At 41.2% G+C, this 19,773-nt stretch overlaps 3 protein-coding genes across 3 annotated transcripts in view; 2 read left to right on the top strand and 1 right to left on the bottom strand.

Moving 5' to 3' along the window:
- stx8 (syntaxin 8) overlaps positions 1-1,863 on the bottom strand; it is a 44,681-nt gene extending 42,818 nt beyond the window's left edge. Inside the window, exons 1-3 of the mRNA XM_076294334.1 lie at positions 1,725-1,863; positions 701-800; positions 469-563 (exon numbers count right to left, since the gene is read on the bottom strand). Coding sequence (XP_076150449.1) covers positions 469-563; positions 701-800; positions 1,725-1,741 — 212 coding nt within the window. The 5' untranslated portion in view covers positions 1,742-1,863. The remainder of the gene's footprint in view (positions 1-468; positions 564-700; positions 801-1,724) is intronic.
- Positions 1,864-4,342: 2,479 nt separating this feature from the next.
- Positions 4,343-9,621, top strand: LOC143134146 (TBC1 domain family member 24-like). The gene is made up of 7 exons (XM_076294297.1): positions 4,343-5,237; positions 5,428-6,451; positions 6,708-6,863; positions 8,047-8,110; positions 8,212-8,310; positions 8,464-8,674; positions 8,944-9,621. Exons 1-7 carry the CDS (start codon positions 4,682-4,684, stop codon positions 9,087-9,089), a joined length of 2,256 nt encoding a protein of 751 aa, XP_076150412.1. The 5' UTR covers positions 4,343-4,681; the 3' UTR covers positions 9,090-9,621.
- Positions 9,622-10,032: 411 nt separating this feature from the next.
- Positions 10,033-19,027, top strand: cfap52 (cilia and flagella associated protein 52). The gene is made up of 14 exons (XM_076276474.1): positions 10,033-10,216; positions 10,369-10,568; positions 10,878-11,014; positions 11,202-11,330; positions 11,486-11,585; positions 11,750-11,866; positions 12,276-12,376; positions 12,631-12,801; positions 13,022-13,170; positions 13,396-13,541; positions 13,675-13,826; positions 14,963-15,065; positions 17,893-18,004; positions 18,292-19,027. The coding sequence occupies exons 1-14, from the start codon at positions 10,159-10,161 to the stop codon at positions 18,468-18,470; spliced, it is 1,854 nt and encodes a 617-aa protein (XP_076132589.1). The 5' UTR covers positions 10,033-10,158; the 3' UTR covers positions 18,471-19,027.
- Positions 19,028-19,773: the final 746 nt, after the last annotated feature.

The following is a 19,773-nucleotide window of genomic DNA, read 5'->3' as shown; positions in this document are numbered from 1 at the left end:
TACTTTGTGTGTGAGGGTCAGTGTTTGCATGTGCATGTGTGTTAAATTAAACTCAATCAGCCTACATGTCAGGGAAAAGACCAGCGGACAGATTTCTTCACTGTCAGTTGTGTCATTCATATAATCTACTTTATAGCAGTGCACTGCCCTCTACTGGTACTGAAAATCACTCACTAACTGGTACAGGCTACACCTGTTCCTGTATCAATAAAATGACAATGCTGTCATGTATGACATTCTGTTGATCTAGGCCTTCAACACATGAACAAATCTGCTACACATAAAATATTTATGTCATAAAGATTTAGGGAAGTCAGACAAGCCTGGAATGGACTGGCTGTGAGAAACCTCTACAGAATCAACAAAATCCATCAAACTGCACAAATATGTTGATATAAACGTAATGTTTTGAAATGGTGAAACAACTGACATCTAACAACAGACCACACTGGACTGGAAAAAGGATACATGCGACGCTGGGATGAGGCCCGGATGAGAGTCTCCCTCAATTGCGTTATGTTCTGCTTCAGCTTCTGTAAGGACGCTCGCAGAGTCATGTTAATCTGGACCACAAGAGGGAAGAGACCATTTTCACCATTAGTTAAGAAACAAGCAGTTAGAACAGTGACACTCAAAAAATCTTTGAAGAACAGGAAATGCAATGCAAAGTAATGCAAATGTCAGTGGAAAGAAATGCAACCTTGGCTGTGTTCCCTCCAGTCCTCTGTTGTCTGTTGCGCTCATGAATATTTTCCGCAATTTCCTGAGCCAGGCGGCATGTGGCATCATAGTTCTGTATCCTGTGAAATAGATATGGATTGGTTGATTACTTTCTTGCGCATGACTTGATCAGACCAAAATAACATGATTAAGGTGTATGGTATGAAGCCCTATGTTGTGCATACAGAACAAGCATTGAAACTCAACACTTTGTGCTAATTTTTCATGAATTGAACTTCATGAATTGCCCATGACTGTAGTAAAGACTGTACAGACCATCAAATACAGCCTTTGCGTATACAGAAGAAGTCTTAGTTCTTCTACTTTACCTCATGAAACATTAAAGCAAAAACAAACATGTTGCGTTCATATTTGTGTTCAGAATATGTTGTAACATTTAAATAAGTCCAAGCGAAGGGCATACATGATATTAAACGTTATCATGGTCTCGACATTCAACAACCAATTCCTCGAGATTTCAATCATGATCACAAGGTTGTCATGCTACGTGCATGGTCATGTGATGAATGTTGTTGAAGTTCATATTCCTTGCCATGTTTGCCATCGTCTAAAATGTTTCATTAGAACACGTCCTTGAGTTTCGCTTTGGCAAAAGAGAAGTTCTAGATAACATTAAGAGATCAATTATAAGTAGCCACTAAAACCTCAGCGAGCTAATTCAAGGTACAACACTATCATGGATGACAAAGAGACGCTGTTAGCTTAGCAACATATTTGGAATGAGTATCTATCCACTTAACAACTTTACATAAATACGACAAGATTCGTCTGACTTGCCCAGCTCGTTATATGGTTAATCTGAAAGGCCAGTCACTAGCATGATAACTTGCTTGTCCCAAGATAATGGATTCTCCAACGTTAGCTACAGTAAGACAGACAGATACCGATGACAAGCTAGCATGCACTTGACCATGCATGTAAACCAGAGGGGAGTTTTGGTTGACAGTATCTTGTGTTTTCGTGTTTCGTCTTGAAATGCTTACCAAGGATCTTGAGACATTATTGATCAGTATAATGACGATTCCGTGCTGGAACCAACAAACAGTTGCCAGTGAAGCTACTAGCTGTCTTGCTAAAAGCAAAAATTACAGTGCCGTCTACTTCCTGTTTGGGTTAGACGTCAGAATGATGGGTGGTGAGGGACAAAATTGTCTTAAAGAGGCAATGAACCCTAATTTACGGCCATAGACGGCAAAGACGGCAGATATTAGCCAACTCAACTCTACTGTAGACTTGGCTGTATATCTATTTTTGGGACTTTCAAGAAGGGTTTAAAGACTCATCTGTTGATCTTACATTTAATAATTAATTCCCTTACAGAGTTAGGCCTATGGCTTATGTTTGTTGTTTTGTTAATATAAAAACTCATTATTTTCATTGTTGATTTGATATTGTTAGGCCTATAGCTGCTATATTGTTGTTAGACTAAAATTATTCTACTTGCGTTTAGCCTCCACTACATCCCTGCTTGAGACCAAACGTTTCTCAGATGCTTCCTGCTAATTGATCGAATGCTCATTACTCAGTTAACAGAATCATTTAATTTAATTTCATTATTATTTTTTAATCACTTTTAAACTATCTTTTTTAAACTAACCCTTTTATGCTTTGATGTACCTTGTGTTTTTTATGTTTTCTTTTTTATTCTTTATTTTTAAACTATTCTTTGACTATTGCCCTTCTTTGCTTTTATTAGAGTACTGTAGCTGTTACTGTTTGCTTTTGTTTAGTAACACATTGAATGACCTCTGTGTATGACCTACTAGGCCTAACTTGACTTGACTTTACTTGACATAACCACAGCCACTTCTTTACAACCCTTATTTATACAGTCTATGGGCTAACCTGAAAAACATAGAGAGACTCCACCCTAAGAGTCTCACAGTTGCATAAATCCAGTTCATGTTCACAGCCAAGAGGTGGGCACAAATATATCAAAGAGTCAATATGGGGAATGAATTAACCTGTTTAATGTGATAAAGTCACAAGGTGTTTGGGTGACTAACATACCAATGTTCTTATCGGTTTCTTCCTCTATAGGTTTGTAATTAGCTTACTGAGACACACACACACACACACACACACACAATGAAATACAGTATGCACTACCCACTAGCATCTGTGTTGTTGTTGTTAAAGCATCCTGTTTTGTTATTAATATTTCAGGTTGTTTGACATTTGAATACTTGTTGCATGTGTCAGTGAGAGGTCTGGTCGCTGTGGGAAATCCTCAACCTAGCACAAGAAATTTAACATATTTTCCAGTGTGCAGCTAGAAAATTGTACACATTTAGACCTGGGGATGTGATTAAGATACCAAATAATAATTCCGGTTTTACAATCCTTTTTTGGACAGGGGGAAGCAACACTGGGACAAACAGTAGGAACAATCTCTCTTTTAGTCGGTCAGCCCTTTTTTTTGCTTGAGTGAATGTTGATGTTTCCTAATCAAACAATTTCTGTTTTGAAAAACAGTAGCCCCATAACTCCATAACTCACTTATTCTTAGAATTCACACACAATGACATTTCAGTGTTTTGTATTGGCTTGTGGACATGTTAATAATATACTTTCATCAAATTTTCCAAAAAACAACAAAATATGCATTTAAAAAACATTTTCAATTAGAATAGACAATTATATTATAATTGATTATATTGACACCCTAATGAGCATTTTCAAGTCAAGTCAAGTCAGTTTTATTTGTATAGCGCATTTAACATGCACAGAGTGCAACCCAAAGCTCTCCACATAAGACATTGTCATTGACACATAGACTAACAAAGACAATAGCGGACGGAGCGGCGTAGTCGCCAGCGTACCCGTGACACCAAGACATACAAGACAGACAACAAACAAATTAATAAATAAAATAAATAAAAAATAAAATGAGTCCAATTTCCAACCGGCTGAAAATGTCCAAGGGCAATGATGACTCGCGAGAAACTGTGCACAGCTGTGTCTCCACAACCGATGCAACGCCAACAAAGTTCTTTACACTCACTGGCAGTCTGGAGATAACGTCGTGAACGTTAGGCCTTGTTAGTTTGGAGATCACTGGAAGCATACCAGTCCGAAAGTCGTGGGCGATCTTGTAGATCAGCAACTCGGTGGACTTATAACAGCGACAGTTTGTTGGTCCGTAATGCAGAGTTCTTCAACGTTAACGTTAACGTTAGTCTGCTCAATTCAGACTCCAGTTGGTATGGCAGCTCACAGGTCAGAATTAGCTCGGCGGCCTCCCCTCGACCAGACAGCGAAGTGCAGCACTGGCTCACAGATGGATGGGAAGGATGTAGGCTAAGAGGGCCCAGGGCAAAAGCTAGCCATAGCAAGCTCCCAATGGACAGACGTTAACAACATCAGCCGACTTGAAAGCAGTAAAAAGGACTAAGAGAATAACACGAAAACAATAAAAAATATCGTAGGTAAATAAAGAGAAAAAAACATTTAACTAGACAAATCAATACAAAAAATAAACATGACATTACATAAAAACATGATGCCATTTTTGTGATAGCATAATAGATAATTTTGTATATAACTAATAAATGCACATTTACAGTATTGTCTTGCACTTGCACTTCCACATCTGACTATATGATAGTTAATCATGGTAAAGTTCCCACTTGTACTTCCACATCTGACTAAATGATAGTTAATCATGCTAAAGTTTCCACATCTGACTATGATAGCTTATCATGGTAAAGTTCCCACATCTGACTAAATGATAGTTAATCATGCTAAAGTTCCCACATCTGACTATGATAGCTTATCATGGTAAAGTTCCCACTTTTATTGTAATAAGCAGAGGCTATCCAACTACACACCTGGGGCTCCTCACTTAATCAGAGTTGAACTTCACTGCCCTGTGGGGTTAATGTCACTCATCAAACTGTTGTTTGAAGTCGTGGAATAGTATTTGGGAAACACTGACTGTATGGCCTTTATGCTGGCTACCACTGCACAGAGCAGAACAAGGACAAGGGAGCTCATAAACAGATGGTACACCACCATCATTTGGAACGTACCACCTGACTTGAAGTTTCCTGGATTGAACAAAACTATTCGCCATGGGCTTCTCCACTTCAAACTCACATCTGCTGCCAGACCAGAAGGGGAAAAGTCATACAATTTAAAGTGGGCTGAAGAAGTTATGATCAGTGTGTCTTCTCGGTCAGATTTTGCCAGTTTGGCTCAGGACGCATCATCCCTGCTGAGCTGCAGAAGGCGATCTCACTCTCTTCAAGAAGCAGAAGAGCCCAAGCATGACTCCCAGCAGACTCGTCCTGTCACCAGGGTTGGCAGACCTCGCTCAAGATCCTTCTACAGTTTTGAGACATCTGAGGACAACAAAGAGGAAAATATTACCTGGTGCAATGCTTTGAGTCCAAAGACAAGGTCGTTATTACAAATCGATGTGGGAAAAAATGCGGATAGTACACCCAAACCTGCCCGTAAAAGGTCAAAGGCCAACCCAAACAAAGATCTAAATGGTAAGTTTTTTGAAGGGGTTGCTTTTTTAAATTTCAATAAGCAGAATGCAAATCATTTTGTAAGTATGTCTTCATATTTATTAATGATACATTAATCCTTTGCAAATTTGTCCTGAATAAAATGTTCTTCAAAAGGATCCAAGTTTGAAAGTGAAAAAAACCTTAAATGGTAAATGTTCTCCATTTCCAGGGAGCAGAGGCAATTTGAAGAGTGTGCCAATGATGACCATCACAGAGCCAGACAACTGGGAGATTAGTGCAGGTTCAGGTATGAAGTACGGTCAGTATGTGGAATGGGAGAAAATTGATCCCGAAGCTGCTGTACGTTATGGGCAGATGCTCGCCAGCAGCCATCACGAGCTCAAGTCCATGGGTCGCACTGGCTTCTGGGCTCTGCCCCACACCCTGAGGGCTAAAGCTTACTACCACATCATTAGCAGCATTGCTAGTGAGAGCACTAACCAAGACTTAGACGTCTACCATCGTTTAACCGAGCAGCTGTTTGAGGACCAAGGAATCAGCACACACCCGTTTCCAGTGTTCATGGAGGACGGTGAAATCCCCAGGTATTGCCTCAACAAGGCTGGCTTGAACTCGGTCAAAAAGATTCTGGTGTGCATCAGCAAGCACTGTCCTGAGGTGACGTTCTGCCCCATCCTCCCGGCGCTGGTCTCCCTCCTGCTCCACTTCAGCGAGGACGAGGCTCAGTGTTTCCACAGCATCTGCTGCCTGGTGAACTACACCTGCCCCACCAAGCGCTACATCGACCAGACCTTCCACACGTCCAGGGCCTCCTGCATGACCTTCGGCGACCTGGCCAACAGGTACTGCCGCGGAATCCGCAAGCTCATCGCCAGCTCCCACCAAAACCTCTTTGAGTTCTACTCGGACTGGATCATGTGGATCTTTGCCGACCTGCCCTTCACCTACGCCATCCGGGTGCTGGACGTGTACCTGCTGGAGGGGTACAAGGTGCTGTACCGGGTGGCGCTGGCTCTGCTGAGCCTGTACAAGGTGTCTGTGGCCTCGCGAGTGGCCCATGTGGAAGATTTTCGGAGGGACATGAAAAGCTTTGTGCAGAACGTGGCCAGACATATTACTATTGAGAACCTGCTGAAGAAGGCGTTTGGAATTCTGCTCCCTCCCCGTAACAAGCTCCACTACCTCTTCCATGCAAACAAGGATGCTCTGATACATAGAGGAATCCATCAGAGGTAGGGGATTCATTACTTTTGTGGCATTCTTTTTTCAGTTCAACATTTCTATATTATTGAAACATATCTATTATTATTGTCATTACATTTGTATGATTCCTACCATGTTTTCTGTCTCTGTGTATAAAAGAAAACTGTATGAACAAACAACCTGTCTTACATTCAACTGGAATTAACACAATCTGTAATACCTTTTTTATGTACATAGAACTAAAACTTAATGTAGACCTAATCACTTTTGCTTTTGCTGATACAGGCATTGCTATCAGTGCCTGGACCTGGGGAAGTTCACCTCCAGTGTAGTGACAGATACGGAGATGAGGGTCGTCTGGGCTTGGATACCTGAACGTTTCGCCCTCTTCAATCCCACCAGGCTGTTCAGCATTAAGGAGCATGGCAGGAGCCTGTCCACGTATGTTTACCTTAGCCTTGTCTTAGGATTCACCTCAGCAGTCACAATAAGTCAGGGTTCAGTTGCGTAACACGTCTGTTTTTGGTGTCAACTTGTTTTCCCATATTCTTGTTATAGTATATATAAATAAAGGTGACCGTGCTTTTTCAGTAGCTGGGCCCAAGTTGTGGAACAACCTCCCTTTTCACATTAGATCTACACCAACTATTGGTGCTTTTAAAGCCAAGTTAAAAGAACATATGCTATTAATGGCTTTTAAATGAATTGTGGAATGTAATTATATTATATATGTACATATTATTTTAGTTTTATTTTCCTGTTGTGTTTTTTTGTGTGTGTCTTGATTAATTTTGTCTTATATGAACTATTTATTTATCTGTTTTTTTTTTTTTTTTGAGCACTTTGGTCAACCACAGGTTGTTTTAAATTGTGCTATATAATTAAACTTGACTATGACTATGACTATAGTGTGAACCAAACCGGCATTGCAATTTCATAATTTCTGTGAAATGCTTTCAACATGTTCTGAAGTTCTCAGTCAGGTCATGGATACATGATCATCATCATCATCATCAACCGTTTTTTATTCAGGGAGAAATTGACTGAGCATCAAGCTCTTTTACAGCAATGCCCTGAGTTACAAAACAAGAACAATAATCAAAACAACAAAACAAGAACAATAAAAGACACAAAAGGCAAATAATAATAATAATAATAATAATAATAATAAAAATAACAGATAACTAATAAAAATAATAATAATAAATAGAAAGAAAAGAAGGGGAATGTATAAATAATAATAATGATATAAAAGGTCAAAAAATTAGTCAAAGCAAGAACATTGTGCAACAGCCATATAATCAATCATACCCTTGAATTGGTCTAGTGACACAAACCTATCTAATTTCAATGATGTGTGAGGACATGAACTACAAGGCAAAAACTTAACATGAGTCTTCATACGATTTTTTTTCCAAGTTCAGAAAATGAAGTTTATGATTTTTTAAATGCACAGCACAGCAGGCAAACCGAATGCACACAGTGCCATACACTGCCATGTCTACAACCTCACAGGAGAACCATGTTGGAATCTTTATGCTTCGAGTGATCGGCATGTCAAATAGCACATTACCATTTCTCTGGCACTATACAAATACGTTTTTTTCCCTCTCTTTTTGTGAAGGTTGTATTCCCAGGTTGAGGACCACAAGCCAACTGTTTTACTTCTCAGAACTGCAGATGAGGAGGTGAGAGCAAAATGTGATTTCTCTTTGTGTAGTCATTGCAATTTTAATTAATTTCAGTCATGCCCACGCTTAACTCCATTTCCTTTGAACCATGTTGTTAGGTCTGTGGTGCATTCTTAGCAGCTCAATGGGTAGGACAGAAAAACCATAGTGGGGAGGAACTCTCATTCTATGGAACTGGAGAATGCTTCGTTTTCACAGTGAGTATTTATCATGTACTAACTTCAAAAATGGTAAATCTAATATTTTGAAGCTAAGTCATTCAATTACAAATGTGACTGGCACACATATGTTGCATTGATCAAATGTGAATGTGAATATTCCCACCTCTATAACACAAATGTCCCTCTCAGCTGAGACCAGGCATGGAACGCTACCAGCGTGATCTGACCCTTATCTCAGGGACACTGAACAACGCTGAGTCCCCCAAGAAGCAACAAGATGCCCCATCTGCAACATGTCCTTTGGGGTACCTGCAAAATCACCAGAGTATAAGAAGACACCCTGGTGGATGCAAGTTCAATTCAATGATCTTGGCAGGGGATGAAAAGAAGTTCATCATTGGTGAGATCTTTAACCATTTCCTGTCACTAAACATGTTAAAGTTAATTTCCTTATATGTTCCCTTTGTTGTCAAAACCAAAAATGATATGTTGCTTGATTATATGTCTGTAAACCATGCGTCCCTCCAGTAAACAGTCCTGTGAACTACAGGGGAAAATAAACCCTGTGTCAACAATTCAAGGAATTGCCACTCTATGCTCAGTGACATTCAGTGTGGTTATTTACACTATACATCAGTCTGACGTCAGGGTGTCTGTTTGTACTTGTAGGTGGCAATGGGGGATCAGCACTCGGTCTGCAAGCTGACCTAACAGAGGCCTACACGGAGCGCTGTGACACGTTCGAGAGTCCTCCACTCTGCAGGGGCCATTTCAAGATCCAGTCCCTTGAGGTGTGGGGTATCCAGAGCCCATAGTCACTGTCCGTCATGTCCCTCAGGACATACAGAGGGAGCAAGAGGAAGAGGAAGAGGAAGAGGAGGGAGGATGTTTTTTTTAATTAATTATAATAGTGAACAATAGCATCTTTACGTTCATTGTTATTTCAGTGCTAAACAACCTTGAAAACATATCCACACTCATTAGCCCTGGCATTTTAAATACTTAAATAATGTGTTATTTTCCTTCTATAGGCTATATCCATTATTTTCCCAGATAGTTCTGGAAATGTCTGAGATCATCTCAACCATGTCATGCTGTATCTGATTTATCAGCATGTTACAGAAATGTATTGGTACTGTAGGACAATTTCTGCTGCCCTAATCATGATGTCATTATTTGCAGAGCAATACACGGTAGTCTATAAGTATTCCATTGTGATTCTAAATTGAGTCAGGCCGCAGTTACCATAATCATGCATATGTAATACACCAAGTTGTTTTCTATTTGTAAATTGTGTGTTTCTATGATGTAATTTCTCTACATAAAATATACATTTTTCACGTTTTACATGATCTCAGCATTGTCTCATTTCTTTTGTAAACACGTTTAATTTCAAACACATTTTCATGATCCAGCTCTACGTCCCCTTGCATCCACTGCAGTCCTCTGATGAGTGTCTGTATGTTGGTCATTCTATCGACGCTTATAAGAGGTCAAAGTCAAGTGTTTCCTGGAATTATTTACCTAATGCTCTACGATCTAGCGATAATTTGGGGATCTTCAAAAGACTCATTTGTTTACCTCCTATCTAATTATTTTTTTCGAGAGTCAAGGTTTGCACGCCTGTATGTTTAGGCTATGGGTATGGTTGTTACATTTCACTGAAAACGTCCTTTCCTGGTGATGGAATCCGATGCATTCTACTGTGACGCAAGGTGACGTCACAGTCAGTCTCCCAGCAACAGAGCCAAACAGACTCTTAGCAACAGGTTGCTCCTTGTTGAAATTATCAATGTAAAGTTCGAACTGTCTGCATGTCGAACTCTTGCTAGCTTGGGGTTGTTTGGTGCAAGGAAATAACGTGAAACCTTGCTAAACACAAGTATGATGAACGAGCAAGAGGTTTCTCGACTTGAGCTTGAGGCGGTCATAGGCTTCAATGGTAGGCAAGCGCTCGGATCCCATAGATAATATCACTATTGATGTTCTTTCATTAACCTATAACCTATATCTTAGTCATTTTAAAAAGCTAATTGATTTGACCTGTTTGGACAAAGGTGTCTTTCTCAATGCACAATCATTTTAATTCCACAGGACATGTATGCTCCGGACTAAGGGTGCATCCCGATAGAGAACATTTGATCTATCCTCTGGGGTGTACTGTAATTCTAAAAAGTCTCAAAAACAACAAGCAAACGTTTCTTCACGGACACACCAACAATGTATCCTGTGTCAGTATATCCAAAAGTGGAAATTTCATCGCATCTGGTCAAGTCACCTTCATGGGCTTCAAGGTAAATGAATGGTATCACTCATGTCGCAAAAGCAAGTAATTTGCCTATGAGATCGGAGTCTGACGTGTTACCTTTTGATGAGAATATGAACATCTTGTGTTGATACTACAGTCAATCCTAGTTTGATTGTGGCTTATGTCAAACACCAAGCCTAAATAGCCTCAACTTCAATTCCCTCTTCCTTACAAACAAGACCAAAATGACTGTGTTGAGGTTATAATCTAATAATTTCCTGTTGTCCATGGACAAATATGTTATTGATTTGTGATTATGAACAAAAGGATTCTTCTGGCTGAATTTGAATTCTAGGCTGATGCCATCATCTGGGATTTTGTCAAAAAAGAGATGCATGCACGTCTTCATCTCCACAAAGCCAAAGTGGAGGCTCTTGCGTTCTCCCCAAATGACAAATATCTTGTGACTCTTGGTGGACAAGATGATGGAAGGTGAATTGTTGTGTGTAAACATTACAGTAATGACAAAGTGTCCTTTAAAGAACACAATAGTATGTACACAAAGTGCCTCTGTTTGCATGAAATACCAGAGCTGACTTCTGCATAATGACTTTATGTTATTGACTGTTAAGTATTGACTGTTACTTCCTGTTTATGTGTTACCTGTTGATGTTTCCAGTGTTGTTGTTTGGAACATTGAGAAGGGTGAGGCCATCTGTGGAAGCCCAGCCTCAGCCCACAGCGCGGGTCACTGCCTGACCGTCCGGTACTCCAACCTGAACGACAACGTGTTTGTCTCAGCGGGAAAGTATGTCACTCCTGTGTGTGTCATCATAGAGCGCAAATGCTCTGTTTTGGAATGGGACATTAACAACATGTTTTTGTGTAAACAACGCCTAGACTATATTCTGTTTTTGATACGTGGAACTGTTTTGATTATGACATTCCATGTGTTCCTGGCAGTGGCACCATCCGCGTGTGGGAGCTCGACCTCCCGAACAGAAAGATCCGCCCCACTGAATGCCAAACCCGCCAGCTGAAGCGGATTGTCAAATGCATCGAGGTGAACTGTTTACTCACCTGTTTACTCACCTGTTTACTCACCTGTTTACTCACCTGCTTTCATCCCATTTGACTAACTTTTATCATGTTTAGTAGCTTTTCATTATTAGTTAGCCTGCTGCTTAGTAATCCACATGCATTCTCTTCGCCCCTGTTGCTTGTCAGATCCCTGAGGATGACAGCTACTTCTACTGTGGAACAACCAGTGGAGACATTCTCAAAGTCAACTTCAGCACCCGGCTCCTGAATGGCTGCGGACCCGTCAAGCACAAATTCAGTCAGGTGGGCCGCGCAGGCAGAGCCATTAGGGTGCTGATTGAGTTTTTATGGGCACTTTCACCTGCCCATTCCAATTATATGAGCCATATCTCTGGGTGGGATGCATACGGTGAACTTTAATTGAAATTTATTCCCATCAGCCAGCTATTAATAGACACGTTTTTATGGAACAAGCCCCCTTTTCATGCATATCTCAAAAATTCAGCACATGAACATAACTCTTGTAGAGTGGTAGGTAACAATTTTACCTAGTACACAGACAGCACACACCCCCTCTTTTCCGCCCCTGCACTTTATGATATGCCCTCTTTTCTGCCCCTGTACTTTATGAAATACCTTGTATTTATGTTCTGTCCACAAGTGTAAAAGCACAAGTGTTGTTGATTGTGATGTTCCTGCTGTGTGTCATCAGGGTGTGAATGCTATGAAGATGCTGAGGACAGGAGACCTGCTGGTAGGCTCAGGGGATGGTATGCTCACTATGTGCTCTGGGACCAACTTCAAAATAATAAAGTGAGTGGGATACGCTCTGTTCAAAACCATTTAGACTAGAATAGCCCAAACCAAATAAAACAATACTAATCCTGACTAACTGGCTACTGCAGCCAGTTTAAAAACATATCAAACGTACAAATTAAGGCAAAAGTAATGCTATGGCTATTTTATAGTACCCATTTCACAGTCAGACTGACAAAAGAGAGCTCATTCATTGGGGGGCAGCTCTGACGGCGTCCTCATTGACATGCGTCTCATGGCTGTTCTCTCAGGAGCGTGCAGCTGGAGGGAAGCGTGACCTCTGTTGCCCTGCGTGGTGAGGGGCATCAGTTCTTCGTTGGCACCGAGGCTGCGCAGATCTACCGCTTTGGCTACACGGACTTCAAACCCGAGCTCTTCTCCACCAATCACAACAGCGCAGTGAAGGGTGTGGCATTCCCTTTGTGAGTAACACAGCAGGGAGAAACACACTTAGAAGATTAAAGATTTATTAAAGTATATCAGATATTTCCCAAGGTGCAATTTTCTGAAGACACTTTTGAAGATGCATCTTTGCAGAGCTGCATGTACCGTGTCTTGCTCATGTACTGGTTGTGAACACTAGAGGGCGGCATTTTCCATGTCTCGTCACTCTTTTTGTCTCTCTGTCTGCCACTCTCTTAGCGGGTCGTCCGAGCTCTTTGCCACCTGCTCAGCGGATGACATTAGGGTCTGGCATGCCGACACGTCCAGAGAGGTGCTCCGGATCTCTGTTCCCAACATGACTTGCAATGCACTGGACTTCATGCGGGATGGCAGAAGCATTGTCAGTGGTGGGTCTCAGTCAGCAAAGACCAGACCTATGTTCCATGTCTGTTCTCTTTTCAATCACCTGACACCATAGTTCATAGTTGTTCATGTCACTATAAGTTTGTTTTCTTTACTTTGATCCTACTTGAGGCCCCAATATTCATGTGATGTCAGCAAATGAACAAAGACCACTTGGCTATTCATGGGCTATACTGTGCATAGAGGTGATGTATTCTACTCTGTCACAGCCTGGAATGATGGGAAGATCCGCATCTTCACCCCTGAGACTGGTCGTCTGATGCTGGTCGTCCACAACGCCCACAGTATGGGTGTGACGGCTATCGCCTGCACCAGAGACTGCCAGAGGATCGTCAGTGGGGGAGGAGAGGGACAGGTAACCTTAAGCTACTCAGTGCTTGACTCCTGGCTTGACTTGGCCTGGTTGTGTTTTGCACCTCAGGGCCGCCGTAGAAAAGGCCTTTCTGGTTGTAAAACAGCAGGACTGACATTATGTTGGTGTTGTTCAGATCCGTGTGTGGGAGATTCTCAAGGGATCCTACAGGCTGGTTGAGACGATGAAGGAGCACAAGGCATCAGTGAACTGCATCAAAATCAAGAGCAATGACAAGGAGTGTGTCAGTGCCAGCTCAGATGGAGCCTGTATCATATGGGACCTCGTGTGAGTACCACTGATTAGGAGCCTGTATCATATGGGACCTCGTGTGAGTACCACTGATTAGGAGCCTGTATCGTATGGGACCTCGTGTGAGTACCACTGATTAGGAGCCTGTATCATATGGGACCTCGTGTGAGTACCACTGATTAGGCCCCTCACAACTGATTCAGAAGGGATTTTACTCTTTCATTTGCAATATTTGTAATTCTGATGAATGGCATTTTGGTTGTCAAATCAGTCTCATTAGCCCATGCCATTTGCTAGATGTGAGAAAATATTTCAATTTTTAGCTTGTGACTATCCCCAAAGTATGAAGGCCCTATAGGTTCCTTGTTGAAGGTGGTAGTCTTAAAAATCCGAGGCACACTGATGTTGATGAAAAATCCTTTATTTTAAGGGATAACGCCTACGCGTTTCGACTGCAAATCAGTCTTCATCAGGGCAAACTTTGTTACTTCTTACAAAGGTGCTTTTAAAATGGATTCCATGTCATGTGACAAAGTGGAATGGCCAATCAGAATCAGTGCATTGTGAAATGCTTTTGAAACATAAAAGTCCCATCACCATTTTGCGCAATAGACAATATACAATAACAAAAAATAACAGAAAATAACAAAACTGTCTACTATTTTATAGGACCCAGATAAGTTCTTAGTTTCAAAATAAAGGATTTTTAACTTCTTTCATCAACATCAGTGTGCCTCGGATTTTTAAGACTACCACCTTCAACAAGGAACCTATAGGGCCTTCATACTTTGGGGATAGTCACAAGCTAAAAATTGAAGTTATCATGTCCTTTCTGATGAGCACCTGATGTTTTCTTCAAACAATTGACCCAAGGCAGCACTCTTCTTTTCTTCAATTTTTGAGAGAAAATATTAATTTGCCCATTCAGTACATGCCTATCCCCAGGTGCTGATTAATATTCAGTTCAATTTTCAATTCAAGGTTGCTTTATTAGCATGACTGTAAGTACCATGTTGCCAGAGCACAAAACAGCATAACCATTTTTACAGAAACAAATAGAACATTGACAACATTAAGAGAAACAGTAACATGTAACATAATATCATCATGGTATTGAAATGTTTGGCAGCTCTTGTGATTGGGTGACGTTGTGAGCTTACCTCTGCCCGCAGGCGTTACGTGAGGAATCAGATGGTCCTGGCCAACAGCCTCTTCAGAAGCGTCTGCTACCACCCCGAGGAGTATCAGATGATCACCAGTGGCACGGACCGAAAGGTAGTGAAACTTCCACTACGGTAACAGGACGCCACGCAGATGGCCCGGGCTGAGCGTAGTCCAGGATTAGATTGCATTCATTCATGAAATGATATAAGCTGATGGGCTTGTGAGCACCCGTGTCTGGAGCTCATTAGGAAACACAAATGCCTCATTCCCCCGGTTTAGACTTCAGTGGCATACTGTGTGGAAGAATGAGGGAGAGAGATTAGCCAGAATTATGGTGAGAGATAGACAGAGAGAGAAAGAGAGAGAGAGAGAGAAAGAGAGAGAGAGAGAGAGAGAAAGAGAGAGAGAGAGAGAAAGAGAGAGAGAGAGAGAGAGCTCTCATGTGGATTCAGTGTGCCCACGCCATCCGCGCGCGTCACTGTGCCAGCCGTGCCATCTGCTTGCTCCAGCACGCTGCGGCAGTGTTTGGTTGGACACCAACCTGCCCTGCACTAACTCCTTCATTCCTGGGATCCCAAGCTACAATGTGTGGAGAAGGAGATGGTGCTTTGGCACCTCGCTTGGAGACCAAGGGGGCTGTGGGGTTGGCGCATTTCTGATTTTAGGGGTTCTAGGATGAGCTGGCTTGTCTCTGGGGCTGAATGTTTATCTGTGTGTTTGTCTAAGACCATCATGGTCTGCTTCCAGGATTGTAGTGTCAATCTTCACAGTGTGTAGCGGTACGGCAGATCGTTCCTGTGCCAATGGAGTGAGAGGGGGACAGGGCTGCATCAGAAAGTGCGTCATTCATTCACATCATGTCCTGGACATGAATCTCTCTTGTTAAGCTGCTGTGTGCTTTGTGTGTGGAGGGTGAAATGGAGCTAATATAAATACAAATATGGATCACATTCTATAACACCACCAGGTATTAAAGTGCAATCAGTGCTACTACTACCACTATGGTTAGCTTACTATTAGCCAACTAGTACTACACACTACACACTAGTACTACACACTACGCACTACACACTATGCACTACGCACTACACACTACACACTACGCACTACACACTACGCACTACGCACTACACACTACGCACTACACACTACGCACTACACACTACACACTACACACTACGCACTACACACTACACACTACGCACTACACACTACGCACTGCACACTACACACTACGCAGTACGCACATATACGAGCTGCAGCAGTAGCAGGGTAGACTGGCACATGAGGTCATGATGGCTGAGTCAATGTGGAGAGAGAGCGACCTCACTGAGATAACCCATCACTCCTCAGAGGATTTGCATCATGGCTTCTTATACAGACTAATCCAGTTAACAATGATGAACATTCTGAATAGGAAGAATAAGAAATGTTTTGAAATGGAGAACACAATTGTGCTTTAAGCAAATTTATATAGCTCGGGCCATCGTTCAATTGCAGGCATGAATGGTTATGGAAGCTCTTGCTTTATTTGTCTTAGGGTGCGTTCGTAAATTGCCACTCCGAGCGCTCCGAGCACACTTAACCGTTCGTAAATTCGGAATTGTCGTGTATTTAATCAGAGCTTCACACTCTCAGAACGTCCAGAGCGTGTCAGATTGAATTTACGAACGTACCCTTAGTTTCTGTGCTTTAGTCTCATCACATACAATTCCAGCATCTGCACACATTTATACATTATTTTCATACATCTGCACACATTTATACATGATTTTATTTTTGGGTATGACAAATAAATCTACAGAAGGAAATTGGATGACTAGTGATGCGTAATTACAATGTTGTGGTTATAAAATGCATTGCATATTTGATTTTATTTGACTGTCCTCTACACAGTGCAGATTAGTCACAAGGCTAGTATATTGAAAACCCTGATTGGTGCTCTGCTGTCTTTTAATCCAATCGCTTGGGGAGTTTATATGAGTTTAAAATATTACCAGAGGTCCCCCCCAAAAAAGAGGACAATATGGCATGACAATGGAATTACCGGTAAGATAAATTTGCACTGTGATCACTGTACATGAAATTGTGTTACATTGGTCGACCTGTCCAGACTAAATTGCCATGACTATGATTTGTTGCTCAGTGCCAAAATGAGTTAATAGGAAATTGAAATACATTCTAAAATGAAGTACCCCTATTTCAGCACACAGATGAAAAATATGACAAGCCTAATTTAATTTTGCTCGAATACATTGAGCAGGACAACAGAAGCCAACAGATACTGCTGTATTTGCTTTATCATTAAAAGAAGTCATTCCACAGCTTGGCACGGTGAACACAGCCTAATCACCCCCCATCCTTGTGACTTCAGCGTTATTGCCTCTGTGTTGGAGATGGACCTTGAAGTGAGACACAAACACAAAAGCATGAGTCAAAGCCCCTTATTTTAATGATGAATCATCCTTCCCCCTTCCTCACACACTCAGTTAGTTTGAAAAATTGTAATTAGCTCCGATGTAAAAATAACCAGAAACGATGTGATGTGTGATGAGTGGTATTTGTGGTATTTGTGATCTATAAATAATTCCAAAAATCGTGTTGCCCAAGCTGATCAACCCTGGAGATGATTAGCTCACATTTCTATACACATGTGTGGGTTTAACTCCAACAGATTACCATTTGATACACAGAAATTATGCAGTTTCAATTTCCTTGAAGAACAGCCTTCCGGATAACAGAACTACACTGATCCGATGACATGGGGCCTTGAGACTGTAATCGACTCCAGAGATCTGAACACTAACGTAGAACACCAAAGGTTTCAGTGATAATTCAGGAGAATACAGTATCGCAATGGCCCGCAAACTGCCTGTTGAAATGCTCTAGTGCTGCTATGGTGCTATACGCTGTGTATTGTTTATGTTTTGATTGACAGATTGGTTACTGGGAGGTGTATGATGGGTCTGCCATTAGAGAGCTGGAAGGGTCCCTATCAGGAGCCATCAACGGCATGCATATCACTCAGGGAGGGGACCATTTCGTTACTGGTAGGTGCTCATCATCTCTGTTGGGAGACATTGCTCACTGTCTTGCAGTGCCTGCTTTCTTTAGCAGATTCACAGTGTGGCATGTCCAAACTTAGGACGTTCTCCACAACACTGAGAGCTACAACAAGTCCAGCTAATCAAACATACGCTGGCCTTAATATTTATAATATTTAACAAACCTTTCTGCTGCCCTTCCCTTTAAAAAAAAACTATAGAACCCATTCTATGATTTCTGTAATGTGATATCTATGCTTTTCTTGACTCTTGGCTCTTGGCTCTTGACTCAGGTGGTGATGAGAAGCTGGTGAAGGTCTGGCACTACTCTGACGGTGTGGTGACCCACGTGGGCATCGGACACAGTGGCAACATTACCAGCGTGCAGATCTGCCCGAACAACAAGCACGTCATCAGCACCAGTGCTGACGGAGCCGTGCTCCGCTGGAGGTTCCCCCACCCCTCCACCTAGAACAGAGAACAGAGAACACACACAGTGGCAGCCATCAATCATACATCACACTTGCCCAAGCCCTATTTATTCACACTTACCCAAGCCCTCACATTACCATGTCTGCCCCATTTATTGTGATTAGTAGTCTGACGATATCTATGAAGTAAACAATAAACTTTAATTTGGTCATGAATACCTGATGTTTAGTTGAAACAAGATCATTACAATATGACAGCAAAAAAAAAGTATCTAGTTCTTTAATTGTATGTCTTTATTTGGTGAACATATTGACAGAGAATTTAAATTTTAGTTCAACTGATGGCTTAGTAGAGATATCAGGGGTTGCAGGAAGTGAGTGAGAGAGATTGGGTGGGATCAGACACTTGGACCTGAATATGGCACAGCAACAGGAAGAATCTCTAAGATTATGAAACAAGAAATCTAAAACAACCGGGAGATAAGGATGTGGAGCATGCAAATAAGCAAAAAGTCATTTTACCAACAGAATTATAGTAAATTAATAAACTGTGAATTATGGTAAATGAACAAAACATGTGTTGCTGTTTTGTGTACTGCTCAAACGTTTTATGTATTTGCATAAAGGAGGTGTTGGCATTAAATAACAAGACTGTTATTACAAGTATAAGAGGTATTCAAGTATAACAAGTTTTACTCATTGCAAATTAATTACAGCATTAGTTTCATTTATGTAATAGTCATTTAAATTCTTTGTAAACCTAACCCTATAATTATTTTTTTTTCTTCACTTGATTTGCAGATGCCATAAACATGGCTTTAGAATTTTTCTAAAGTCCACTCAATAAATACAGCCAAAACTACATTCATAGTTCATATTTCATTAGAGCAACAACAGCCACCATTAGTACCGTAGTTACATCTCCAATGCCATAGTAGCCTATGGGGTGAGAGTAGCAGGTGCAGCACCTGAGCCAGTAAACAGCAATGAAATCAGTTTAACGTCATCACCTTTTAACCACAGAAACTGTTATTAATAGGTTGTGCATGAGAGCCTAGTCAAGTCACTTTTATTTATATAGCACATTTATTTGCACAGAGTGAGTGGTGGTGGAGATTCTCTGTGTTACATTTGTCTATACTGGTTATATTAACAGACTTTACATTGACTTGACCCAGTTTTTATAGAAGTATTTATGCTGGAAATCTCTACAGAGGAATATTCCTGTCTGCTGTTCTTTTCCATGATGAAATGTATGTGTAATAACTTAGTGAAACATGGGAAATGGAATGTGGATACTGAGCATGACGTTATGGACACCTTATCTTAGGGTACTATAGCACA

This window comes from Alosa pseudoharengus, unplaced genomic scaffold (genome assembly GCF_046254945.1).
Source record: "Alosa pseudoharengus isolate Yale_2024_CS ecotype anadromous, Long Island Sound unplaced genomic scaffold, YU_APseudo_1.1 YU_APseudo_1.1_scf_1, whole genome shotgun sequence".
In the NCBI taxonomy this organism is placed as follows: Eukaryota; Metazoa; Chordata; class Actinopteri; order Clupeiformes; family Clupeidae; genus Alosa; species Alosa pseudoharengus.
Note: the sequence above shows the minus strand (reverse complement) of the source record. Positions and strands in the feature narration are given on the sequence as shown.